Source organism: Orycteropus afer, unplaced genomic scaffold (genome assembly GCF_000298275.1).
Source record: "Orycteropus afer afer isolate SDZICR_OR568_19922 unplaced genomic scaffold, OryAfe1.0 scaffold00428, whole genome shotgun sequence".
Taxonomy (NCBI): Eukaryota; Metazoa; Chordata; class Mammalia; order Tubulidentata; family Orycteropodidae; genus Orycteropus; species Orycteropus afer.
This window is the reverse complement of record NW_006922015.1, coordinates 657728-685699: the sequence shown is the minus strand read 5'-3', so window position 1 is coordinate 685699 and position 27972 is coordinate 657728. Positions and strand designations below refer to the sequence as shown.

General features: G+C 39.7%; 1 protein-coding gene across 1 annotated transcript in view; it reads left to right on the top strand.

Annotated features, from left to right (window-relative positions):
• The window catches only part of SLC2A12 (solute carrier family 2 member 12), a 72186-nt gene that overhangs the window by 34331 nt on the left and 9883 nt on the right, over positions 1-27972 (top strand). Inside the window, exons 3-4 of the mRNA XM_007954053.1 lie at positions 15473-15595; positions 19589-19721. Coding sequence (XP_007952244.1) covers positions 15473-15595; positions 19589-19721 — 256 coding nt within the window. The remainder of the gene's footprint in view (positions 1-15472; positions 15596-19588; positions 19722-27972) is intronic.

Here is a 27972-nt window from a genome sequence, read left to right as displayed (position 1 = left end):
GATTGCCCAACCTTCCTTCCGAGGAGTGGCTGGTGGGTTTGAACCGCCAGCCTTCTGGTTAGCAGTCAAGTGCCTTAGGCACTATGCTACCAGGGTAGATAACCTTGAGGGGGAACTGACCTTGAAGCAAGTCTGTTGAGGCTGTGGTGAAAAGGTGCATGCAGGCTTTTTGGTATTAGACTGCTTGGCCAGTTATCCCACCTTCCCAGTGTAGGACTTTGAGCAAGTCAATTAATCTGTGTAGGCCTCAATTTCTTTGTCTAGAAAATGGGGCAACAGTATCTACCTCACAGCATAATTGTGAAGGTAAAATGAAGCAATCCGTGTAAAGTGTACCTAGTTCAGTGGATTCAATACATTTAATTATTAGTATTATTAAATTTCTGGCCATGGTCTAGACATGATGTTTGTCATTCTGATTAATGGCAAAACTGAAACCAATATGCATTTTGCTTGTATATAGGAGATGCTCCACAATTCCATATTGAATTATGGTGCCATGATCATTTTCACACTTCTATACCACTGGAGGAGCTCTGGTAGCATAGTGCCTAAGGCACTTGACTGCTAACCTGAAGGCTGGCGGTTCAAACCCACCAGCCACTCCTCGGAAGGAAGGTTGGGCAATCTACTTCCATAGTGATACCGCCTTGGCAACCCAAGGAGGGGTCGCTATGAGTCGGGTCCAACTTAATGGCATATAACAACAACAACAACAATAACAATATCACTGGAGTGGGTCAAGACAAAAGAAATTAGATTTTTGGCTTTGGAAATTTGGAAAGTCCAGTTCAGTCCTGGATGACCTACTATGAAAAGGGCATCCCAGGAAACTAGACAAATTTTACAGAAAATCTTAAAGCTTTGTTGTAGTGTAGGTGAAGATGAAAGATATGGTTTAGGTGAAGAAGCAACCAAATGTCCACTCTCCCAAGTTGACATACCTAATTTATTTATTTATTTTTACTGAGATTTTGGTGAAAATTTACAGAGCAAAGTGGATTTCCATTCAACAATTCATACAAATTTTGTTTTGTGACACTCATTGCAGTGCCCAATGTAACCGCACTCTTCCTACTTCCTCCCTGTGTTTACTGTTTCCCTTCTCCTTTCCTATCCAGTCTTGCTTTCTTAGCTTTTTATTTGGGCAAATGCTGCGCCTTTGATCTCATATGGTTAATTGTTCTAATGAGTGTGTCCACACTGGTATTGTTGCTCGCCTTAGGTTGTTGTTTTGAGGTGCCCTCAAGTCAGCTCTGATTCTGTGTGTACAACAGAATAACACAGCCCCATCCTGTGCTATCCTCACAATCTGTGCTGTGTTTGGGCCCATTGTGGCAGCCACTGTGTCCATCTAGCTCATGGAGAGTCTTCCCCTTTTCACTGACCCTCTACTTTACGAAGCATGAAATCCCTCTCCAGGGATCGGTCCCTTTTGATAATTTCACCAAATTAATTGAGATGAAGTCTGGCCATTCTCACTTCTAAAAAGCATTCCAGCTGAACTTCTTCTAAGATATCTTATAGGCCTACCTATTGTTTGACTGAAAGTTGAGCCATGGAGGTGAGTTCATGTCTTCTAGGTTCATCCATGCCATGAGATGTTTCACAGATTCATAGTTATTCTTTCACATGGTGTAGTATTGCATTGTGTATACATACCATAGTTTGTTTATCCATTCATCCATTAATGGGCACTTAGGTTGTTTCCATCTTTTTGCTCTTATGAATAATGCCATGATGAACATAGTGTGTACATTATCTGTTAGTGTCATGGCTCTTATTTCTGTAGAATATATACTTAGTGATGGAATTACTGGATCTTATAATATTTGGTTTCCAACTTTTTAAGGAAGTGCCATACCATTTTCCACAGTGGTTGTACCATTCCACAGTCCCACCAGCAGTATATCAGGATTCCAGTCTTTCCACACCCCTTGCTAGCATTTGTTATTTTCTGTTTTTTTTTCTTTTGAACTTTACTATTACTGCTGGGGTAAGATGATATCACATTCTTTTGATTTGCTTCTCTAATGGCTAATAGGAGCTCTGGTAGCATAGTGTCTAAGGCACTTGACTACTAACCAGAAGGCTGGTGGTTCAAACCCACCAGCCACTCCTTGGAAGGAAAATGGGGCAATCTACTTCTGTAGTGATACTGCCTCAGAAACCCAAGGAGAGGTCGCTGTGAGTCGGGTCTGACTCGATGGCACATAACAACAACAACAATAGCTAATAACCATGAACAAATATACGTGTGTTTGTTACCCACCTAAGTGTCTTCTTTGGTGAAATGTCTTTTCATGTCCTCTGCTTATTTTTTAATTGGATTGTTCATCTTTTTGTTGTTGAGGTGTTGAAGACTTTTTTATACATTTTAGACATTAGTTCCTGGCCAATATATTGTTGCAAAAATTTTTCCCAGCCTGTAGGTTCTCTTTTTATTCTTTTGGCTAAGTCTTTTGATATGCATAAATCTTTTATTTTTAGGAGGTCCAGTCATCTAGTTTATCTTCTACTGTTTGTGCATTTTTAGTTTGATAGTGTATTTATGTCATGCATTGTTGTTGTTATGTGCCATCAGGTTGGACCCAACTCATAGCAACCCCTCCTTGGGTTTCCAAGGCAGTATCACTATGGAAGTAAATTGCCCAACTTTCCTTCCAAGGAGTGGCTGGTGGGTTTGAACCACCAGACTTCTGGTTAGCAGTCAAGTGCCTTAGGCACTATGCTACCAGAGACTCCCATGTCATGCCTTGGAACCCCTAAATTTGCCCCTGCTTTTCTTTAATGATCTTTATGGTTTAGGTTTTCATTTAAGTCTTTGATTCCTCTTTAGTTAGTTTTTATATATGGTGAGAGATATGGATCCTGTTTCATTTTTGTGCAAATGGAGATCCAGTTTGGCTAGCACCATTTGTTAAAGAGACTATCTCTTCCCCATTTAATGGGTTTCAGTCCTTTGTCAAAAATCAGCTGTCCATAGGTGAATGGATTTACTTCTGGGTTCTCAATTCTCTTCCATTCATCTATGTGTCTGTCATTGTACCAATACCAGGCTGTTTACACTACTGTGGCTGTATAGTAGGTTTTGAGATTGGGGAGTGGGAGGCCTCCTACTTTGTTCTTTTTCAGTAGTGTTTCGCTTATTTGGGGTCTCTTTCCCCATGTAAAGATGATGATTAGTTTTTGCATCTCTTTAAAGCATGATGAAATCTGGGTTAGGGTTGCATTATATCTGTAGATCGTTTTGGGTAGTATTGCCTTTTCCCAACGTTAAATCTTCCTATCTATGGACATGGTATATTCTTCCATTTATGTAGGTCTCTTTTGGTTTCTTGTAGTAGTGTTTTTTAGTTTTCTTTTTATAGGCCACTTGTGTCTCTGGTTAGATTTATTCCTAAGTACTTCATCTTTTGGGTGACTGTTGTAAATGGCACTGTTTTCCTGATTTCTTTCTCAGAAATCTCTTTGTTAGAGTAGAGGAATCTGACTGATTTTTGTATGTTGATCTTGTACCCTTCTGCATTGTTCAATCCTTCTATTACTTTGAATAATTTTCTTGTTCAGTGTCTAGGATTTTTTATGTATATGATCATATCATCTGCAAACTGAGATTGTTTTACTTCTTGTCTGCCACTTTGGGTTCTTTTATTTCCCTTTCTAGCCTTATTGCTCTGGCTAGGACTTCCAATACAGTACTGAATAGGAGTGGTGATAAAGGGCATCCTTGTCTGGTTCCTGTTCACAAGGGAAATGTTTTCAATCTCTCTCCACTGAGAATAATGTTGGCCATTTGTTTTGTGTATATGCTATTAATTATGTTGAGGGATTTCCCTTCTATTCCCATTTTGCTGGGAGTTTTTTTTATCAAGAATCAGTGTTGGATTTTGTCAAATGTATTTTCTGCATCAATTGAGATGATCATGTGCTTTTTTCTTTATTTTATTTATGTGGTGAGTTATGTTGATTGTTTTTCTAATGTTTAAGCATCCTTGCATACCCAGTATGAGTCACACTTGGTCTGATGTATTATTATTATTATTATTTTATATGTTGTTGGATTCTATTGGCTAGTATCTTGTTGAGAATATTTACATCAATGTTCATGAGGGATATTGGTTTAGTTTTCTTTTTTTAGGGATGTCTTTGCCTGGTTTTTGTATCAGAATTATGTTTGCTACACAGAATGAGTTTGGGAGTATTCCATCCTTTTCCATGTTCTGGATTAGATTAAGCATAATTGAGATACGCCTAATTTAGCCTGAATGCTCTGTGCATATACTAACGCTGTCCTGTTTACTATTGTTTTCTCTGAAAGCTAACATCAACAACAACTATTGTTTTCTCTGAAAGCTAACATAGGGCTGGACCCACAATAAGGGGTCAATAAATATTTGTTGTTGTTGTTATGTGCCGTCGAGTCGGCCCCGACTCATAGCGACCCCTCCTTGGGTTTCTGAGGCAGTATCACTACGGAAGTAGGATTGCCCAACCTTCCTTCCGAGGAGTGGCTGGTGGGTTTGAATTGCCAGCCTTCTGGTTAGCAGTCAAGTGTCTTAGGGACTATGCTGCCAGAGCTCAATAAAGTCATTTGAGAACTAACTCCCTCAGCTTCTGGGTTTGATATATTCTGGTCTCCTTTAGTATGAATCTGGGTCCATATCTAGAGAATGAGAGAATGTGGTTTGTGTGGAAGCCCATGCACATTTGTCTGAAAATTTTATCAGAATAAAGCCATTCAGTTGAGGATGAGGATTCAGGGTTATTGCTAATATTTGGATGCTGAAGAAGGTTCATGTTTAAAATTTACTAAAATTAAGGCCGGTAAAAAATTTAGGATGTTAGACAAAATGTTCAGCTCCAAGTTATTCCATTTCTTCTGGAAATATTAGACCCAGCCCCTCCTCTTACAAAAAGATTGAAATTAGTCGCACAGTGGGATAATTGTTCCTACCTTGGTTTAATAACTGAATGTATTTAAACTTGACTCTTAAAAACCAAATAAATAAATAAATAAAGGATTTGAGGGAATTCCTTTATTTATTTATTTAAGAAAAATATGTGATAATCTGAACCTGGAATTTGGGATAGGAGAAAGTTGTTTTTGCTTACCTGATTAGCATTATGGTTTCTAGAAATATTTCAGTAGATAATCTCAGGCTTAAGAATTATATTAAATCACTTACATGTGAATGTGCAATCCAATGTGGATATTAATAAAAAGGATCTTTGTAGAAAAATCATGTCATGGCGACAAATAATCAAACTGTCAAGAGTGGTAAATGGCTGAGAGTTTAACCCACTTGCAAGGTGACATGTTCACCTGTTGAAGCTCATGGATGCTAGCAAAAGACCCAAGACTCCTTAGTTAGAGACAAGGGAGAATTCATTTCTGGTAGAGATAAAGCAGAATATCAGCCTTTGCAGTAGTTCCCAGAGCCCAGTCTCCACAATGCAATGCAAGGAGGGCTGTATGATGCCTATACATACAATGGTTTGTTTTATAGGAGAGAAAACCCAAAGCTGAGGGAAATGGAATCTTTTATAATGGATGGGAAACCCATGGTTTTTCCCTCAGTGGGAGACATTATCTTTATTTTATTGAACTGCAAACAAGCATGCTCTTTGCTCCAGAGGGAGACACTATCTCTATCTTCCAAAGCTGTTTATTGTACAAATAGCCTTGGAAAGATCATTTAGAACAAAGGTAGTCAGTACTTCTGTTAGCAAGTTGTACAGAAATACGAAAGAGTGATGGAGAATTGTCTCCCAATCCACATATCCCAGACAAGGCCCCTTTTCAGTTTTAAATAATAAACAAGAATTTTAGAAAGTTCAAAGATTGTAGAGCCTCATTTTTTTTTGTTTTAAGAACATTAACCAGCATTTTAGAAGAAGAGTATTAGTCAGAAGCGTAAGAATCATCTGCTATAACATTTAAATTTAGATTTTATACCCAAATAACACAGCTCTCCAAAAAGAAATTGTTCATGTCACATTTCCACAGCCAAAGATTATGACAATTCCAAGGGTGCGGAACAGCAGGTTCTAACTTGGAGGTTTCCTTAACTGCTTCACTCCAAGCCACACACTAGGTTTAAGACAGAGAGACTCCTATACCAGAAGTATATCAAGTGTATCAAAAGAGATACTGATATTCTTCATATTTTCTTCTAGGCCCCAGGCTTCTAACATTCAAAACCAACACGGTAACCAAAAGCAGTTGTCATCAAGTTGACTCTACCTCCTGTCAGCTTCATGAGGGTCCGGGTAGGACTGTGCACCACAGGGTTTGCAATGGCTGTTTTGTTTTTTTTAAGTAGATCACCAGGCCTTTCTTCAGAGGCACCTCTGGGTAAACTCAAGCCTTCCACCTGTCAGTTAGCAGTGGAGCATGTTAACCATCTACATCACTCAGAACCAACACAGGCAGAGCCCTTTTAAGTGCTCACCTTCCTTTTCTACCATTCTATGAGATAATTATGGATGAGCTCTGCTGACACAACAGTTAAGTGTTCAGCTGTTAACTGAAAGGTTAGTAATTCAAACCCACCCAGTACTTCATGGGAGAAAGGCCTGGCTATCTACTCTGTAAAGATTACAGCCAAGAAAACACTATGGGGCAATTCTACTCTGCCATAGAGGGTTGAAATTTACTCCAGGGCAAATAACAATGGCAATGGGATAATTACGGAATCCTGGGTGCCACAAACAGTTAATCACCCAACTCTACCAATAGGGTGGTGGGTCAAACCCATCCTTATACGCCTTAAGAGAGGCCTCGCTCCCCTGAGCGACCTTTTGAAAGGTTGTAGTCTTAAAAACGCTAAGGAGTACATTTCTCCTCTGCGACATATGTGGTTACCATGAGTCAGAGTCGACTTCACAGCAACTGGTTTTCATGCGATAATTACACACCTTTAGAAAAAAAGGCATATTTTTTTCTAAGGAGATGATTACTTTTTAACAGGAGAGTTTTAATATCAAATATGGCCATTATACAATAATATCTACCTAATGGATCTGTGTTAAATGTGTCTACCTTAAAGACTTTCAAAACTTTTTTCTTTCCTCTTTTAAATCCTAGGTTCCAGTTATCATTAATTTCTACACAAATACCCCTTCCTCTGACCAATTAATTAAATTAAAGGTCATTTCTGTTTGGCTGAAATGGCGAATTAATTTTTCTGGTGGTCTTCATCAAAATAATGCAAGGTGAACAAAAAAATAGCATCTACATGGTTCTACATGGCATTTACATTGCAAGCAAAAGAGAAAGGAAACGCTTAATGAAATATGACCTAATAGTTAATTAAATCCCATTTTCCAATTTGAAGTTAGATGATACAACAGTAGAACTAACAGAACCCATGAGTCTAAAACTGCACTTTTGTAGCATAAGCACAACTAAACACATAGCAAAATGACCCCATCAGTAAGGACAACATCTATACCACTACCATCAGCAACTGCTCACATAATACTGCAGTGTTCAACTCTCCACCCAGTCCAGCTCTCTAGTTATAGGCCTGTTGTTATTATCAGTTGTGTCCTAGAGTGAAAACTCACACCCTGCAAAAGTAAACTTAAGGGATTTATTGAAAGTCCAGAGATGGTCTGGACCACAAAGATGTCCAAATTCGCAGAGTGAAATTGGATTCTCTGCTGGGCAAGGACAAAGAAAACATTTTTGTGTAGTTGGAGCAGGAACTAAAGTAACAAACTCACAATAGGCTGAAAGGCAATCAGAGGAGTGGAAGGTGGGATATCTAAAAGTGAGGATTTAGCAGAGATAGGTGGATAACACATAAGTGAGATTACATGATTGGTTAAAGGTATGTGCCCTTCAGTTTATTAGAGGATGTCCACAGGACAGTGACAGGATGGGTTTTTCTGGTAACCTGCTATTAAACTTGCTTTCTCAATCATGTGTGTTTCTGGGGCGTAGTGCCTAAGGCATTTGATTGCTAACCAGAAGGCTGGCGGTTCAAACCCACCAGCCACTCCTCCAAGGCAGACTAGGCGATCTACTTCAGTAGAGATACCGCCTCAGAAACCCAAGGAGGGGTTGCTAAGAGTCGGGATCAACTTGATAGCAGTGGGTTTGGGTTTTTTTTTTTTTTTTTTTGGTTTATGGTAAAGATTGATTGATTGAGACTTTTTAAGCATAATCTGTCACCTCTCGCATCTCTTTGACTGTAAAGGAAAGACCTCTTGGGACTAGATTGTGATATCCTGCACCTACCAGAACTCTGAGAGAATGTTTCCTTTAGGGCATATGGTGTGTCAGCATCAAGGTTAGAGGGACGACTGTTAGAAAAGGCGGCTTTAAAACTCAGCATAGATTCTAGACCCATATCAAGACTTTAAGGTGACGTTAAGGCTCTGCTTTCCTACTACTCTATTTACACACACTTCTAATTCGAGACTCAAGTCAATTCCTACTGTAAGGGCCCCATGCGTGTGGAGTAAAGCAGTTCCACCAGGTTTTCAAGGCTGCAGCCTTTTTTCCGAGGGAGATCACCAGGCCTGTTTTCCGAGGCACCTGCGGTGCAGTAAAACCGCCAGCCTTTTGGCTAGTATTCAAGCACCTAACCATTGCACTGACCAGGAACTCCTAGTCCTATGCCCTTTAAATCCCTAAGTATTAAGCAGTGAAGACATGGAAGAGGCCTACTAAGGTTTTAACCCTATAGTAATAAACACAAACATTCGTATGTTACTTTATTACTTTCCAGAACACAATGTTAAGAATTTTTCTAGGGAATATTCGCAATATTAAAAAGCTAATATATTTTTCTGTTTGAAGTGAAAAGAATCAAAGATAACAGTACAGCATAAAATACTACATTTGAAGCTTTGACATTCAGTTATGTTAAGCTAGAGAAGAAAATTCTTGTAGGTCTTTCCTTGTTCTTTTTTTTTTCTTCTTCTTCTTTTTCTTTAAATAACTTCTTGTGATTTGGGCAAAAGTTTACAGAGCAATTGGTTTTCTATTCAACAGTTCATGCACATTTTGTTTTGTGACATGGGTTGAAGTCCCCACAATGTGACGGCACTCTTCCCACTCCCTTCCTGGGCTTACCATGTCCATTTGGTCCTTCTTTCCTATCCTATCCTTTCCTGAACTTCTGAGCTTCATCCCTGAGCAAATGCTGACCTTCTGATTATGGTTGATTGTTCTAAGGTTTGTGTGCCTCCTCACTGTTATTGTTCCCTTTATAGGCCTATTGTTTGGCTGAAAGTCCAGCGCAGAGGAGATGTTTCCTTTTTATTTTACATTTTGAGCCCTAATTCAAGGTCTGCTAGTTGGGCTTTGCATAGCCCTGGGGGTTCATTATTCAAGGAACATTCCTTAGAAGTACTCTATAGGAAATCAGGATCCAGATCTTCAGGTTCCACAAATGTGGTTGGTTCCCAAAATTTCTCATTCCTCTTCTCCCCAGTTATAATCCTGTTTACAAGAAAGCACACTTATTACCCATTAGAGCTCTGGTAGCATAGTGCCTAAGGCAGTTGACTGCTCACCAGAAGGCTGGCCGTTCAAACCCACCAGCCACTCCTGGGAAGGAAGGTTGGGCAATCCTACTTCCGTAGTGATACTGCCTCGGAAACCCAAGGAGGGGTCGCTATGAGTCGGGGCCGACTCGACGGCAAACAACAACAACAACAGAGCTCTTATTAGGAAACCTATTTCAGATTACAAATGCCTCAAGAGCACTAATCAACATTCCTGGAAATATTAGAAATACTGGTATTGGCATTGAAAAATGACTACATATTAATCCTATCACAAGTCAAAATGTTTCCAATAATTTGTTTTGAATCAGACTGAAGGATGACTGAATCAAGTTATCAGCTGCTGTATCATTACAAATAACTTTTATTCTTGATTCAAAGAATTGAGTAACACTAGGATTATAAAATTTCTTCAATTCCTCATCTATTTTCACTATTCTTGACCACAGTATCATAATATTCAAGAAATAAGTGTCGTTCACCCACAGATACATTGTTTTTGTTGTTGTTATTTGCCATCGAGTCAGCCCCGACTCATAGCGACCCCTCCTTGCGTTTCCGAGGCAGTATCACTACGGAAGTAGGAATGCCCAACCTTCACAGATACATAGTAAGGAAAAAATTCCCCATCCAATAGGTGCTTTGAATAAATTTCCACTTTTCATTTTTAATGATGATTTCTAAAACTTCATAATATATTTCTATATTTTGATCTATTTTAAATACCTTGTTACATTTTTAAAAAGAATGATGCTGGGTATAGCAAATAGGTATAATACTTATATTCTACTGAAAACGTTTCAAAGAGTGATATAACCATTCTGTTTTAAAATATTAGACTTTATATCACAATAGAAATTGCATCCTTTGATATTACTAGAATCTGTGATCAACAAATATTAGGTATCAACTTAAAAATGAAAAAAAAGTGATTAGTTTCTCAAATTAATTTAAATGCTATACAAGCAAGAAACTTTGGAGACACTTGCCAGAGAATTTCTATTCCCAAAGGGTACTTAATCACAAAAGTGTTTAATTTTTAATCCTGGCATTCTTTATTGAGGGTTATTCCATTTAGTCCAATTTCTCCTAAAATATTTAAAGAAAAAAAAAAAAAAAAACCTCATTTCAGTTTTGGTTAGGACCAAAACACTGGGGACTATTGGCACTTGATTTAATTGCTTTTCTTGTTTATAATTTAAGTAATCTGAGACACTCTTCTTGAATCAAATAATTCTTTTCCAAGAGGCTATGATAAATGGGAACACATGAAGAAAAAGCAATGACAGCTACCACATCTTTGCTGAGGTTGGAGATGGTGGCCAATAGTAGAATACATTTTTGAAAGAATATAAATTTTCCACTTAGGAAACTTACAATGCCAGAATTTAAACATCTGGTTGGAAGGAAATGGGCATATTCCCTCTCCATCTCACAAAAAATTACCCTTTTTGTAGTCAGAGAGCTAGATGTGCTGCATGCTGTTTACAAAGGCAATAAAGGCTGCCGGATTTGGCTTCACCCTTACAAAGTCTGGAGTACTGGCTCCCTGTCAAATCACCTCTGCAGTCAAAATGTCGAACTTTCTCCGAAGTTGCTAGGAGTTTTGTGGTAAGAGTTCCAAGACCTCTGTGAGTCTTTCAAACCCTGGCCTAGCATGCCAGGTGGTTCAGGAAGAGCTTGGGCCAAATGGAAAGTGTGCGGAGTTTAAATCTGAGAGTGCAGAGAGTTGAATGACAGCTTCTTTGAGTCAATTGTGGCAGTGGCTGGAAATACATAGGAGGGAGGGGATAAGCATGGACATTTATAAGTTAGGGCTAAATCCCACCACCTGTCTGTCAGTTTGTCTTACTGTGGTGGCTTGCGAGTTGCTATGGTGCTCGAAGCTCTGCCACCAGTATTTCAAATAGCAGTAGGGTTACCCATGGTGGATGGCTTTCAGTGTAAGATGGAGGAGGAAGAAAGGCCTGGAGATCTACTTCCCAAAGCTAGTCAATAAAAACCTTATGGATCACAACAGAATACCATCGAACTCACTTAACATGGACACATCAGCAGCAGGACTCAATTGATGAGGAAGAGATTGTGTCTGGGGAAAGTAGAGGGCCAGTGAGGGTTAGAGAGATGCACAGTGAGGCGGCTAATAATCTCAACGATGGGCTTGAACATGCTGGCAATGATGAGGATGACACAGGGCCAGACAGTGTTTCATTCTGGTACATAAGGTCACCCTGCATCAGAGTCGACTCAGTGGCAGCTGTCTATTTACCTGTGTCCAGGGTTAAGTCATTTTGATTTGAGTGCCCCATTAAGTAAGTCATGTTCATTTTATCAGTGGGACACAGAAAGACCTCAGCATACTTATCCTTCATCAGTTTTTTAGGACACTCTGTGCAGCCATACTCTATCTGCAAACTTCATCATGATCAGGCAGGTTCTGATGGGCAGTCTCATCAGAGTTATGAGTTCTGATATCTGTGCACAGTTACTCCCAGCGAATTCCAAATTTCTTTATTTGTTGCAGACCTTAACAACACAGACACGCCATGCCATTTACAGGGCACAAATGGCTGAGGCCATCCTGGAAAGAGGGCATTGAAAGTGTAATGATAGGCATCAAGGAGAACTGTTTCAGGGCTCACCAAAGTTCAGTGGGTGTATTTAGGAAGAGTTCAGTGTATCTCTGTTTTGCCAATGTGTATTCTGTGGATTCCTTATAAGCAAATGGGACAGAGTGGCCCCTGTTGGCCTGTTATCAAGTTAAGGGATAAAAAGGGTGTCTTCCTTCCCTGTGATGAGGCAGTGCTGCCCAGGGAGAGCCACCACTTCTACTGGGCAGTGAAAGGGAGCTCCTGCAAGTGACAGTAACTTGATTCACCTTGAGGAGAAATTGGGGCATCTCATGGAAGAAAACACCAGTGCTTTCAAGAAAACTTCCTTCCACCTGTTATTATAAGCATCAATATATTAAATCCCCATGTGGTGGTTTTTACCTCTGTGCTGTTTCATTATGAACTGAAATGAAGCTTTGCCTTTCTTTCTGTTCTGGGTGTTCATAGTCTCTCTGAAGAGAACGCTGAGGCCTGTAAGAATCTGGCACCGTCTTGCTCCTAAGGCTGCCATGGAAAGACCTGCTGCAAAAAGTTCCATCTGGCTGTAAGCGCCACTGTCAAATTTTTATTTCATTCTCTATCTGAAAATCTGTGATTTTATGGTCCTGAGATTATTTTAAAACAATATTCTTCTTTTTATTGACTTGCCAGGCTCCATATTGGAAGACTGAACCATCCTTGTCAAAACATTTGTATTGTTGGCAATGGCCAGTTTGTTAATATTAAATAAATCAAGGCTTCGAATCTTGAATTCTTTCCATTCGATCAAAAAAGAAGTATAAGCTTTCTGCAGTGACACATTTTTCTTGGACACGTAAGGTGCAGAGTTTGCCTGACAGAAAGTTCCTGTCAGAGCAGGGGCTGATGGAAATCTCGTTTTCAGTATTTACTGCATTGCTCATCTTCTGGTTGCACTGCCCAAGGACTCAGCTCAGCTTCTGTGTTGAATTTAGGACATCCTCTCAGTGTGGGTTGTAGAGTCCTCTCCGCAAGCTCCTGATGGTTCTGACTGAGCACATAGATCTATCTAGTGCTTTGTGCAACTGTCTATCTTCTTATTGGCCAAGTGACCATTCTCTACAGCAGCAGGGTCAGCTCATTCTTACTGAAGGTCAACCAGACTGTGAAGACACAGCAGTGAATCTCCCCAAACCACCAAATAGTCCCAAGAGGCTGTTATAATGAAAGGTACGGAGGCAAGGAAGGAAAGTTGAAAGGTGTTGAGGTGGGGGTGAAGGTGGGGCAAGAAAACTTATGCTAACTTTTCTGTTAAAAGAAAATGGAGGGGTAGCTTTTTCCTCCAATCTCCTTCTCACGGCTGATAGAGCAAAAGGCTTTACTCCAACCAGTGGCATGAGGGGAAGATTGAGCTGTGCATAAATTAATTAGATTAAAAATAGAATTTATATGATTATATCTTGCAGTGGCCCAAGGGCTAATCTTTGCTATAAAGGCCTCAAGAGAATTACTCAGAAATCATTCCACTCAGAGCCAGATCCCGGATCCTGCAAAGCTGGAGTCAGCATTAATCAGGCATTGTACTGGGCTCACTAGGAGAAGAGTGTTTCCACCACGATCTGGCAGAACCTAGTGAAGGTCTTCTGGGAGTGGGGCAAGGGGCGAGGTGATATGAGATTTTATTAAACCAATAATAATAATGTTGCTTTTGTTCCAATTATCTTCCATGCCCTAAACACACCCTACGAAGATTCATTTGGAGAAGATTCTATCCCTCTGTGATTCGATGTACTTGTCTTATTTAAAACAGCAAATTCGCTGTAAGCAGATGTCTTCTCTACAGAATGTGATCCTGTCGAGAGAGGCAAATGATTAACATACAGGCACAGCTCGAGTCTGGCACAGATGGCTGAGGTGGTTGCTGGCAGTGAGGTCTCTTCCTGGCTTCCTGCTTCTTCCTCCTCTGCGCTAGGATTATGGGTCTGGTCGGTATATGGACCACTTGCTGTTGAGTTGACTCTGACTCATGGCGACCCCGTGTGTGTCAGAGTAGAACTGTGCGTAATAGGGTTTTCAATGGCTGATTTTTTGGAAGTAGATTGGCCAGCCTTTCTTCGGAACTCCCCCTGGGTGGACTTGAACTGCCAAAATTTCAGTTACCAGCCAAGCACTCTAACCATTTGTGCTTTACAGGGACTGGTCAGTATATATAAATGCTGGCTTTCCAAAAAAAGGGAAATTAGCCAGCAGTGAGCCAGCACTGGGGCAGCTTCCCTTAACTTCTTTCCTCCAAATCAAAGGTGCTTACACGCTCCATGTGTTTATTCATTAACAAAAGTTTACTGAATCACTACTAAGAAGGTACAGTGATTGAAAAACATACATTCCAAAGCCTGACTGCCAGGGCTCAATGCCACTTCTATCACTTACAATCTCTGTGACCTTGACAAGTTATTAACTCCTCTTGGCCTCAGCTTCCTCTTCTCTCAAAGAAGGATCACAATCCTTCATACCCTGTTGGGTTTTTGTGAGCATCAGGTGAGATAATGCTTATAAAGTGCTCAGCCCTTGGCAAGAATTTATCGTCATTTTATTAAGCAAATTGGATTTGATAGGTTGTGAGCAGAAGACAAGTTAATTTGCTCCTCAATTGCCCTCTCTAACTCTATCAGGCGAGTCCCATACCATTCCCTGTCACTCTTAGATAATAAAAAAATCCTCTGATTTATTTTAGTGCCAAGAAGAGTCTCATTTCAGAAATTCAAATGTTTTTTTTTTCTGGTATAATAATCAAATCTTTGAGCTCTATCTAATTTAGAGCTTCTCTCCAGCTAGCTTGTCATTGCCCTAGGCCAGGAAGCCAAGAAGGAGAAGGGGGATCTGCCGGCTTCCTCTTACCCTCCTAACTCTATTTCCTACCCACTCATTAGCTATGATTTCGGACTTCTCTAAGGTTAGAGGGAAAGGAGATTCCAGGAAAGGACACAGTCTCATAGCAGGTACAGCTGGGATCAGGCACTAGTGCTGCCCGCTGGGCAGATGTCCAAAGCCAGCTCTCTTGTTGCTGCCAGGCAGGTAGCTCCTGTTCTGCCCCTCCTGTTTGTATTTCTCAGGCCAGCATCAGATACTGGCGTCTTTTGCCCCTTCTAACTCCTTGGGACCTTTGTCAAGCTCTCCTAGTGCTTCTCCTAAATCCTTTCTCACTTGGCTGGAGGTGAGGTGAAAGCCTCCATCAGTCCTCCATCCAGCCCAGGTAGGAAACACCACAGCTCTCCAGCTACAAATCCATACAGGACCAGGGCAGCAATGGCGGGCTTGGATGATTTCAATGGGTTTTTAATTAATTATACTGTCCCTGCCCATTTTTCCCCTTCTTTTAGTGCCCTGGCTGGTGCTCAGCGAGATTTTTCCTGGTGGGATTAGAGGACGAGCCATGGCTTTAACTTCCAGCATGAACTGGGGCATCAACCTCCTCATCTCTCTGACCTTTTTGACTGTAACTGGTAAGAAATCATTTTCCTCCAGTGTATTTTGTGCTCTGAAAACAAACTTTAGGGAAGCAAATTCACTTAAAAAGGAAAAAACAACAAACCATTGATATGGACATTTTCAAACATAGAGAAAGTAAACATTTCTTTTTACTTTTGTGAACAGAATGGCAACAAACCTGATGTACCTGTCACCCAACCTAAATGGTTTTATAGATCATAATTAATTTATAATTCTACCTGCTATTTCCTCTAAATTACTCTGAATCCTGTCACAGATATAATGTTATTTTGTCCATAAAATCTCATCATAGATCTCTAAAAGATATTTAAAACATATGACCACAATATCCTTATCACATATATCTAAAAATATTAATAATTCCTGAAAAACAAATGTCCAGTCTGTGTTCATATTCTTCCAATTGTCTTATCATTGTTATTCTATAGTTCATTTGTTTGAATTAGGATCCAAATACATAATTTACAATTGGTTGATATTTCTCTTATAATTTGTAAATTTAATCTCCATATCCTTTTTTGTTATTTTTGAAGAAACTGAGTTATTTGTTTCACAGAGTTTTCCTCCATCTGGAACTGGCTGATGGTGTTCATGTCACATATCCCTTTTTCCCTCATGCTTTCTGTAAATTGTATTTACATTCAGAGGCTTAAAGAGATTTGGATGTTTTTGGTTGGTGGGTTGGTTTGCAAATTCTCACACAGCCGATGGGGATGTATCTTTTCATCTGGAGTACTTACTGCCTAAAATACTTCTCTAAGGAGAAATTTCTTCTCATGAACCATTTGGCAATCCTTAAGTATGGATCCTGTAAGTTGTAAGGCAACTAACTGCTTGCTGCTTACTCTTTATTTTCCAGTTTTTAGAATAATGAAGTGGCTCCCCAGCATTCTTCAAAACTTACAAATGATTTGGGTTTGTATTTGTATTTTCATATTTCGAAAAGTGAAGGAAATCCAATTCATTGAATAGAAAACCCAATTCATGAAGAATATACATGAACGAATATATATATATTATATATATAAACCCATTGCTGTCAATTCTGACTCATAGTGACCCTATAGACAGAGTTGAACTGCATCATAGAGTTTGCAAGGCTCTAATTTTTGTGGAAGCACATTACCACATCTTTCTCTCCCTGAGTGGTGGGTAGTTTGTGTGGGTTTGGACCACCAACGTTTTGGTTAACAGATGAGCATTTAAATACTGCATCACCAGGGATCTTGCATATATATACATATATACATGTATATGTGTATATGTATATTTTAGTACACATCCACTTTTGGATTAACTTTTGGAATTGCTATTTAAGCATGATTTAGGTTTTTATATATAAAAAATTAAATGAATATGTCCTTCATTTTTTGAGATAACCCAAAGCTAAAAGAAATAAAGGCACTGGTCATTATTTCAAAGGTACTGACTGTACCTTTCCTAACCTGATTACATACGTACATGCATGCCCTTCACTTTCATACACACACACACACACACGCACACACACACACCTCACCTCATTTGTTGTTTAGAATAGAGATAGAAAAATGATGAGGTAAGAAAACAAATGGCAAAATCATCTCTGGGAAGGTCAGTTTATATAGTGGATGAGCTAACGAAGACTTGGAAGTTCTCAGTCAACATCCTGGAACAATCTCAAATCTTCAGATGGCATTTAATTGGACTAAGTTTGAGAATCTGGACATATTTTCAAAAATGAATTTCACAATTGCAAGATACAGAGATCTAAAAGATACAAGGACTCTGCTTGGCAGCAAGCCCTTGAATACCAAAAATCTTAATGTAATTTTAGGTATATCAAGAGATCAGAGTGTTCCAGATAGACAGACTTATTCTGTAGTGGTCATGACACAGCTGCAATATTGCACTCTGTAATAATTTGAGAGTGATGAGTAAATATTGTAAACAGGGTGTTTAAAAATGGGAGTGCATCCACCAAAGGAGGGTTCCCTGGATGAACAGGACATATCATTTACATTTTATAAAGAATGGTTGGAAGAATTCAGGACGTTTAACCTGGATGAGAAGATACTCAGGGAAGGGATGGAGGTGCATTCAAATATTTGAATGGCTGGGATGAAAAAGAGTGGGAGAAGGAGACAATTCAATGATGTGTAATGTAAGAAGACAAAGCAGAACCTCTAACAGAATTTACTGAAAGATGGTTATGGATGCTGAGTAAGGGGATCACTTTTTTATCAGATATTCTCACAATCTTTGTGAAGTGGTGAGCTCCCTGTTACTGAAAGTATTCGTACAGAATTGGGGGGACAGATTTGATGAAATAACCTTTTGGTTTTAACAGATTTCTGTATTCTGACCTTATGTCCCAGAGAGGGAAGAAGGACCAATTCTATAAGTTCTTTATTAAGCAATCAGTTGGGAGAAAAACAAAAAAAAACACCAATCACCTGTGCCAGCAACAGAGGGGTGGGGTTTTAATTAAAAGCACAGAGGGGTGGGGTTTTAATTAAAATGGCCAAAAGAACTGCAGTGTTGTTCCTTCTTCCTGATTCTCCCCACCTCAGCAGAACTGACTGAAAGACAAGTGGGTAATATGCATAGATCCTTCCACACTGCACTTATTAAAGTGTGTTCGCTACACACTCAGTAGATTTTCCAGAATGGGCCAACAGTGATTTGTGGCTGCACCTGTTAATTGAAGAGCTGTTTGTAATGCTTAAACCTGTGGTTGGTCTGAGCCTGAATTCAAAGAGTCAGCTTTTTTTCTCACTGCTCCCTGCCAGACTCAACCTTCTGCTGTTGAGCAGAGGGGTGACAGATTCCAGTGGCAGACACCGATGCTTTGGGGGCTATCCCTCACCAGTTAACGTACTTTGCCTACAAAGGGACAGTACCTCTGGCTAGAAATGGTCCGAAGATAAACTAGGCTGGTGGGTGAGATCCACCAGAAGCTTGCAAATCCTGCTTCTTGCTGATGCGTCTTAGTAAGTTGACGCCTTTCAGTGGAACTATTGTCACTCTTTTCCAAAAAGGAAACCCAAGTAGAAACTTTACAAGTACACTCCAGCTCTTAGAAAATGATGAACTCTGGCCAGAGTAAAGAAGGGTGAGCTCATTCCAAGAGAAATCCATCTGTATAAATATGCCATTAAAAATGTTCACCACCAAAGAAACCAACCTGCTACAGGGGTACTTCTCAAGAAGAAGAACTGCAGAGGGTAAGGGTGCTGGGGAGGAGATATTTTCCATTCTGCATTCTTTGTTTCTGTGTTGTTTGAGGTGCTGGTTTTGCAATGAGCAGCTGCTTTCTTATATATTAATAATAATACATTGTTGTTGTTGTTCTGTGCCGTCGATAGCAACCCCTCCTTGGGTTTCCGAGGCAGTATCATTACAGAAGTAGATTGCCCCATCTTCCTTGCGAGGAGTGGCTGGTGGGTTTGAACCGCCAGCCTTCTGGTTAGCAGTCAAGTGCCTTAGGCACTTAGCCACCAGAGCTCCCAATAATACATTAGCAGTTTGAAAAAGAAATCATTGCCCCACCAAGAAGATGGTTATGGTTTAAACTGTGAAGTTATAAATGGCTACTTACATTACCAGAGAAAGCTGAGGTCATTCGTGCAAATGAAAGTGTCAGAGTCTGACTACATTTTTCATTTGTGATTCCTATTTCCCTCATTGGGAGCTCTGGTAGCATAGTGCCTAAGGCACTTGACTGCTAACCAGAAGGCTGGCAGTTCAAACCCACCAGCCACTCCTCAAAAGGAAGATGGGGCAATCTACTTCCGTAGTGATACTGCCTGGGAAACCCAAGGAGGGGTCGCTATGAGTTGAGTCTGACTCCACTGCATGTAACAACTACAACAACATTTCCCTCATTACTACTGGCATGTTTGAAAATACCTATGGTTTACATGTGTTCTAAGAAGCAGCTGTCCACAAATGGGATCAAAGTAACACAATACACATTTCTAACCAATTTCTTTTGTTTTTTATAGACCTTATTGGCCTGCCGTGGGTATGCTTTCTATATACAATAATGAGTCTGGCCTCCCTGGCTTTTGTTGTTGTGTTTATACCTGAGACAAAGGGATGTTCTTTGGAACAAATATCAGTGGAGTTGGCAAAAGCGTGAGTATTCTGTACACTGCTCTCCGAAAAACACTCTAGTTGAAAAAGCAAATTTTATACACAACTAAATAATAATAATAATAATGTCTGAAATTACTTCAAGATATTCCTTTTATTCATGTTTCACAACATAATTCTGGTTTCACTTGCCTTTAATTTTGGTGACTCAGCTGAGGAACCAGAATAACCGGTGCTTTCTAACAAGTGAACTTGGCAAAGCTCTTTGCAGTGATAATCAGAGAACCTTAAGATCTAGTGTTTCCGTAGCTCCCTCACACAAGATGTTTTCTTTGAAATTTCAGGAGGCCTTGGGATGCCATGCTCACTCTAGTCTACACTGTGGGCTTCAGCTCTTCTAGTTCTCTCAGACGTGTAGATCTCTTGACGCCCCAAACTCTTGTTTACCAGTTTCCATTGGGTACATTCTGACTCATCGTGCCCCTGGGTGAACTCAAACCTCTAACCTTCAGTTAGCAGTTGAGCGTGTTAACCACTGGCACCATCGAGGGACTCTGAAACCCTTGTTAAGGCTAAGGTAATCAGAAAAACAATTGGACTTAAATGTCTATGATTGTTCTGAAAATGGTCTATTCAAGCTAATTCCAAGAAAGATAAAAAGGTTCTTATATGAGTAAGCATTTAGACAACTGGCTAAATCAGTGTAATATAGAGAAATTATTCAAAGAATTTAACTTAAAAATGGACTGTGGAAAATTCTCCTTTTCCTTTAGTAGCAAAACTCACAGCTCTAACTGCTAAGATAGTATCCTGAGGGAGGAGGTGATGCAAATGAGTTACAAATGAAGGAAAACATATTATTTGCCTCGTTTATGTCATTATACTTAAAACATAAAAACTCACTGCCATCGAGTCGATTCTGACTTTTAGTGACCCCCTTTGGGTTTCTGAGGTGATATATCTTTATGGAAGTAGATTGCCCAGTCTTCCTTCCTCGAAGTGGCTGGTGGTTTTGAACTGCCAGCCTTCTGGTTAGTAGTCAAATGCCTTAGGCACTACACCACCACAGCTAGAGATACATATTCTTGGGTTTAATGTAATGAGAGGAAACTACGTATTTCCAGTTTGTGACTTTCTTTTAAAATATTCAAGTATAATCAACATCACTGAATTGTAGATGAAAAAACTATTGAAGTGGCAAATATTAGGTTATATATGGGACCTAAGGCACTTGACTACTAGCCAGAGGGCTGGCAGTTCCAACCCACCAGCCACTCCTCGGAAGGAAGGTTGGGCAATCTACTTCTGTAGTGATACCGCCTCAGAAACCCAAGGAGGGGTCTCTATGAGTCGGGGCCGACTTGACAGTACATAACAACAATAGGTTATATATACTTTTACCACAATTAAAAAAAAAAAAAACACTTTCAGTCCACTAGAGAGAAATGTCTGATTTCTACAGAAATTAGGATCACATTCTTCCACTTTCATCTGAAGAAAGAATAAATCGTATACATGAAGTGGTGGCAGGTGTATGTGTGCATATAGTTATATAGACCAAACAGTTAATGCTGCTATTTTTGGCGGTGGGGACTGGGGGTTAGGCAGTAGGACTGTGGAAGACTATCATTTTTTACTTTATATATTTTTAAATGGTTTAAAATTTTAATACATTTTACTTTAGTAAGCAGACTTTTAATTTCAGCTCTAAATTAAATATCAAATTGCAGAGTTAATTTCTGATATTGTTAATGCCCTGTTTTAAAAAATTATAAAATGAAAATTATGAATTTACAATGAGAACAATTGTTGGGAAGGCTAGATATAAATTTTGGTTGATCAGTGCACTGCCTGCCTCTATGCAAGTTGAAGCCAAGTGACTGGATTTCTTGGTACATAGAATCTTAACAAGTCCATAAATTACACATACATGATTCAAGTAATAAATGGCCTCAGGCCTTCAGAACTCAGTACATCCATTTGTGTACTGGAAATATTCCTGACAGTTTCAGGCCTTTTCCAAATCTAAGATGTCAGCACATCTATGGCGTCTTGTAGCCAAATCTATTGGTCTTTCTTCAATTCTCTCCCTTCCTGCTCTATTCATGCTTGCTTCACACCAGGTTTAAAATTGGCAAAGGTGTGCAGCAGAGTTGTGTTCTTCACCTTATATGCTGAACAAGAATCCAAGAAGTTGGTCTGTATGAAAAAGAGCACAGCATCAAGATTGAAAAAAGACTTATTAACACCCTAAGATATGATGATACAATCTTGCTTGCCCAAAGTGAAGACAACTTGAAGCACTTACTACTGAAGATAAATGTATGGATTGCACATGGATTCTACACAAAGAAAACTAAACTCCTTACAACTGGACAACAACATCGTGATAAATGGTGAAGAAATTTAAGTTGTCATGAATTTCATTCTTAGGTCAACAGTCAAAGCCCATGGAAACAGGAGCCAAGAAAGGAAACAATGAGCAAATTTGCTACGAAAAACCTCTCTAAAGTTCTACAAAGCAAAGATGTCACTTTGATGACTAAGGTGTACTTGACCCAAGCTATGACATTTTTAATTGCCTCATATGCATGTGAAAAGCTAGACAATGAATAAAACAGACCAAAGAAGAACTGATGCCTTTGGATTGTGGTGTTGACAAAGAATATTGAATATAGCATGAATTGCCAGAAGAATGAATAAGTCTGTCTTGGAGAAAGTACAGCCAGAAACGAGGATGGCAAGACTTTGTCTTACTTATTTTGAGCATGTCATCAAGAGGGACCAATTGCTGGAGAAACACATCGTACTTGGTAAAGGGTCAGTGAAAAAAAAAGAAAACCCTCAATAAGATGACCACAACAATGAGCTCAAATGATTGTGATTAGCAATAACTGTGAAGATGACACAATGTTCCTTTCTGTTATACATAGGGTTGCTATGAGTTGGCATTGACTCCACAGTTCCTAATAACAGCATATTACTGCATAACAAACCATTCCAAACATAGTAGTTTAAACTAACAATGGTTTACTGTTTCTGAATCCTTGGGTTGGTGGAATGGTTCTCTTGATGGTTTTACCTGGACTCACTCATATGTCCACATCAGCAGGAGGGTCAGTTGGACTGGAAGGTCCAAGAAGGCCTCATGAGTGGCAGTAGATGCTGGTGTCTGTTGCAGAGTTTCAGTTCTCCACATGGCTCTTAGAGACCATCTAAAACATAGATTTGATACATTGAACACCAATGACTGAAAACCAGAGGAATTTTGGGATGACATCAAGTACATCATCCATGAAGAAAGCAGAAGGTCATTAAAAAGACAGGAAAGGAAGAAAAGACCAAAATGGATATCAGAAGAAACTCTGAAACTTGAATGGAAAGTAGCTAATGCAAATGGAAGAAATGACAAGATAAAAGAGCTGAACTAAAAATTTCAAAGAGCAGCTCGAGAAGGCAAAGTCAATTATTATAATGAAATGTGCAAAGACCTGGAGTTAGAAAACCAAAAGGGAAGAACATGCTCAGCATCTCTCCAGAAGAAAAAACTGAAGAAAAAATGTAAGCCTCGAGTTGCAATATTGAAAGACTGCTAACCAGAAGGCTGGCAGTTCAAACCCACCAGCCACTCCTCAGAAGGAAGATTGGCCAATCTACTCTGTAGTGATACTGCTTCAGAAACCCAAGGAGAAGTTGCTATGAGTTGGAGCTGACTTGATGGCAGTGAATTTTTTTTTGTTTTTTTGTTTTGTATATGGGCAAAATATTGAATGATGCAGGAAACATCAAAAGAAAATGGAAGGAATACACAGAGTCACTGTACCAGAAAGAATTGGTCGATGTTCATCTATTTCAGGAGGTGGCATGTGATCAAGAACCAATGGTACTGAAGAAAGACGTCAAAGCTGCACTGAAGGAAGTGGTGAAAAACAAGCCTTCAGGAGTTGACAGGATACCCATTGAGATGTTTCAACAAATGGATGCCGCACTGGAGGCACTCACTCGGTTATGCCAAGACATTTGGAAGACAGCTACCTGGCCAACTGACTGGAAGAGATCCATAGTTGTACCCAATCCAAAGAAAGGTGATCCCACCAAATGTGGAAATTATCAAACAATATCATTAATACCATGCAAGGAAAATCTTACTGAAGATAATTCAAAAATGGTTGCAGCAGTATGTTGACAGAGAACTTCCAGAAATGCAAGCTGGATTCAGAAGAGGACATGGAATAAGGGATATCATTGCTGATGTCAGATGGATCTTGGCTCAAAGCAAAGAATACTAGAAAGATGTTTACTTGTGTTTTATTGACTATGCAAAAGCATTTGATTGTGTGGATCATAACAATTTATGGATAACATTGAGGAGAATGGGAATTGCAGAACACTTGATTGTACTCATGAGGAACCTGTGCATAGACCAAGAGGCTCTCATTTGAACAGAACAAGGGGACATTGCATGGTTTAAAATCAAGAAGAGAATGTGTCAGGGTTATATCCTTTTACCATACTTATTCAATCTGTATGCTGAGCAAATAATCCAAGAAGCTGGACTACATGAAGAAGAATGTGGCATCAGGATTGGAGGAAGAATCATTAACAACCTGCAATACACTGACAACACAACTTTGCTTGCTGAGAGTGAGATGACTGATTGAAGAAAACAGTCTGGAGTATGGATTACACCTCAGTATAAAGAAAACAAAAATCCTCACAACTGGACCAACAAGCAACATCATGATAAATAAAGAAAAGATTGAAGTTGTGAAAGACTTCATATTACTTGGTTCTACAATCAACACCAATGGAAGCAGCAGTCAAGATATCAGATGATGCTGGGCAAATTGGCTGCAAAAGACCTCTTTCAAGTGCTGAAGAGCAAAGATGACTTCTTGAGGACTAAGGTGCACCTGACACTGCCATGGTATTTTCAATCTCATCATATGCGTGTGAGAGCTGGACAGTGAATAAGGAAGACCAAAGAAGAGTCGATGTTTTTGAGTTGTGGTGCTGGAGAAGAATGCTGAAAGTACCATGGACTGCTAAAAGAACTAACAAATTTGTCCTGGAAGAAGTTCAACCTGAATTCTCCTTGGAGGCAAGAATGGCCAGACTTTGTCTCACCAATTTTTTCTTACTGTTGTAAGAAGGTACTATTCCTTGGAGAAGGAAATCATGCTTGGTAAAATGGGGGATTGACGAAGAAGGATAAGGCCCTCAACGAGATAGATTGACACAGTGGCTGCAAGGATAGGCTCAGGTATAGCAGGGATCATGAGGCTGGCACAGGACCAGGCAGTGTTTCATTCTGCTGTGCATAGGGTTGCTATGAGTCAGAGACAACTCGACGGCACCTAACAACAACATAGCTCTTATCCTCTAGGAGGCTAATGTGGCTTCCTTCCATGTCAGACTCAAGGCAACATTCATTGCAAGGTAGTGAAGCAAAAGCTGCAAGGCCTCTAAGGCTTACATTTTGGAATTTACACAGCATCACTCCCCCCACTTTCTATTGTCAGTGCAAGGGGTCTAGAAATAGACTTCACCTCTTGATGGGACAAAGGACAAGGAACGTGTGGCCACATTTAATCTACCATTCTTCCTCTTTTTTAAATTCTCATTTAGTCCTATGAAACACCTTTGTCCTTGGTTGCCCTCTCACCTCACTGACTCTGATCTCTTTCTAGTCCTACGTTATAGTTATCTTTGAAGATTTACCCCTACATACTTATGCCTTAAGGGTCAACTCAATTCCTCATCTATGAAATCCTAACTGTAGACCTAGATGAGCATCCCTTTCTTTTGCTTTTTCAATATTCAATATTTTCTAGTACCATTTCTTTCTGTTTTGCCTTAGCTAACACTCCTGTGGCTTTTCCTCCTCAACTGTGCTATAAAGGTTTTGTTTGTCAGGAATGTTCTCTGCTCATTATCTTTCTTTTGTAACCTCTAGAGTGCCAAACTTAATACTGATTCCTAGCAGAAAATTAAGCAATATCTTCTGTTTAATTTGATGACTTACGGACAAGGTCATTCTGAATTCATTGTGGGTAGGGATTGGATGGGAAGATGGAAACCTCTTGTCCATGTCATGGATACAGTATAAACTATAGAGATTTTAATCAGTGTATCATGGGATATGATTTAATCTATGCTCAACACAATCTATGCAATGGAGGAAGACAACGTATGTAGTGAGATAAGTGAGACACACTGGCTATATCTTACCATCCATTCATTTGACTCTATTGACCACCTACCATTGGCCAGACACTGTTCTAGCAAAGAAGTGAAGATCCAGGGGACAAAGAATCTATACTTTACTTCCTTTAGGAGGCAGACATGAAAAGAGATCGTTGCAGTATAGTGTGCTAGACAGCACAAAAGTCACCTATCGTGGAAGATTTCATTCTGTAAATGCTTCCTAAAAGAGATGATATCAGAGCTGAATCTGGAGGGAGTTATCTGGGCAAAGATGGTGTTTTCAATGGCTGTTTTTTTTTAGAAATAGATCACCATGTCTTTCTTCCCAGGCATCTCGGGGTGGACTGGAACCCCCAACCTTTTGGTTAGCTGTTGAGAGCATTAACCATTAGCACCCAAAGATTCCTATGTTGTTGTTGTTGTTGTGTGCCATCGAGTCGGCACACCGACTCCTGGCGACCCCTCCTTGGGTTTCCAAGGCAGTATCACTACGGAAGTAGATTGCCCCGTCTTCCTTCCGAGGAGTGGCTGGTGGGTTTGAACCGCCAGCCTTCTGGTTAGCAGTCAAGTGACTTAGGCACTGCACTACCAGAGCTCCTAAGATTCCTATAGCAACATACAAAACAGAAAATATTCTCCATGGAGTTTACATGCTAGTGAAGCCCATTCTATCAGAGGACGCAGAAACAAGGAAATCCTTGTGTTGACCATCTGTCTGTTGGAATATAAACAGCAAAGAGATAGAGCAGAGTTGATGCTGTCAGTCAGCATAGGGAGGCATTCTAGATCCCTAGCTCTGCTTCTACTACCTGAATATATTCAGTCGATTTCCTGTCAGTCCTCCTTGCACCCTTCACCTTCATACTTCCTTCTCCCCAGCCATGTTTCCCTCTGTTTTAAAATGGTTCTTTAAAGGAAAAAAAAAAAAAAATCTAGTACTAAAAAAATGATTTGGGGTCTACAAGTGAATGCATTTAAATAAACAGTGTTCTTGGGGGAATACTTTTAAAAATTCTATATGCAGGTGAAAGTGCAAAGAGTTATAGAGCTGTTCCCTTTCTTAAGGTGAGGAATTAATGGGACCAGAAATGAGAAATTTCTGTAAACTTCATTTGGAGAAGGGGAAAGGCACACAACTCTCAGCCCTTTGATGCCCCCTCAAATTATTCCAGGCCAGCAAACACAGTAACCTCTCCTGACCAGCAGTTGTGGCATCTGGGGTGTATGGCTGTGGGGAAGCCAGGACTGAAAATGGCATGCTTTTAGAACTCTTGGCTAACTCCTATTTTTGCAATACTAGAGGGCCAGGGCTTGTCTTGGCTTGCAGTAGCAAGTTGGTAAAGGCTTTAGAAATGAAAATGTAAGCAGCCTGTATTATGTAAATTCATCAAAGTGTGCATGAAGGATGTGTGTTCAACAAGGTTTCCTGCAGTGAAATGTCAGGTACACAAAAAATCAATGGTAGTAAAATGTTATCCAATTACCTAAGGAAAGGTAAGGGAGTGGAAGGCCCATTGAACTTGCTGGAAGCTGAAATAAATTTGAAGTTTGAAGAAGGACCTAGCTGAGAATATGAATTTAGGAGTTAATAAACCGTGAATCAACTTTGTCACCAGGGAAACAGATAGTGCTGATAAGTACATCCCAATGAATGTTTCTAAGGAGGAGGAAGAAAGGAAACTACTCAAAGTATCAGGTTAAATTCTAATTCAATACTGTGTATTGTTTAACATTTTTCTCTCTCACATTTAGAGTTGGGTTCTTTTACTTCTATCTACTTCTACAACGCTGAGAAAGCAAATATTTTTCTAAGGATATTGAGTTTATTATGAAATAAACAGTGACTCAGCTCACTGAGGTCAGGAAAGGCCTTTAACAAAGTAATTTGAAAGAATTTTATTTTGAACCTCTGCCCTGCCAGCTACAAACTCAAAATGGGTTCTTCGCCATATTTGCTATTTCAGCTGTGACTTTTATTCTTTTCCCCATTTTAAGTGGAACAAATAGAGAAAACAAACAAGTTAATGTTTCATAAATATTTTAGTTCAGAAGCTTAAATTACTGTTTACTTTTGGTCATTAATTTT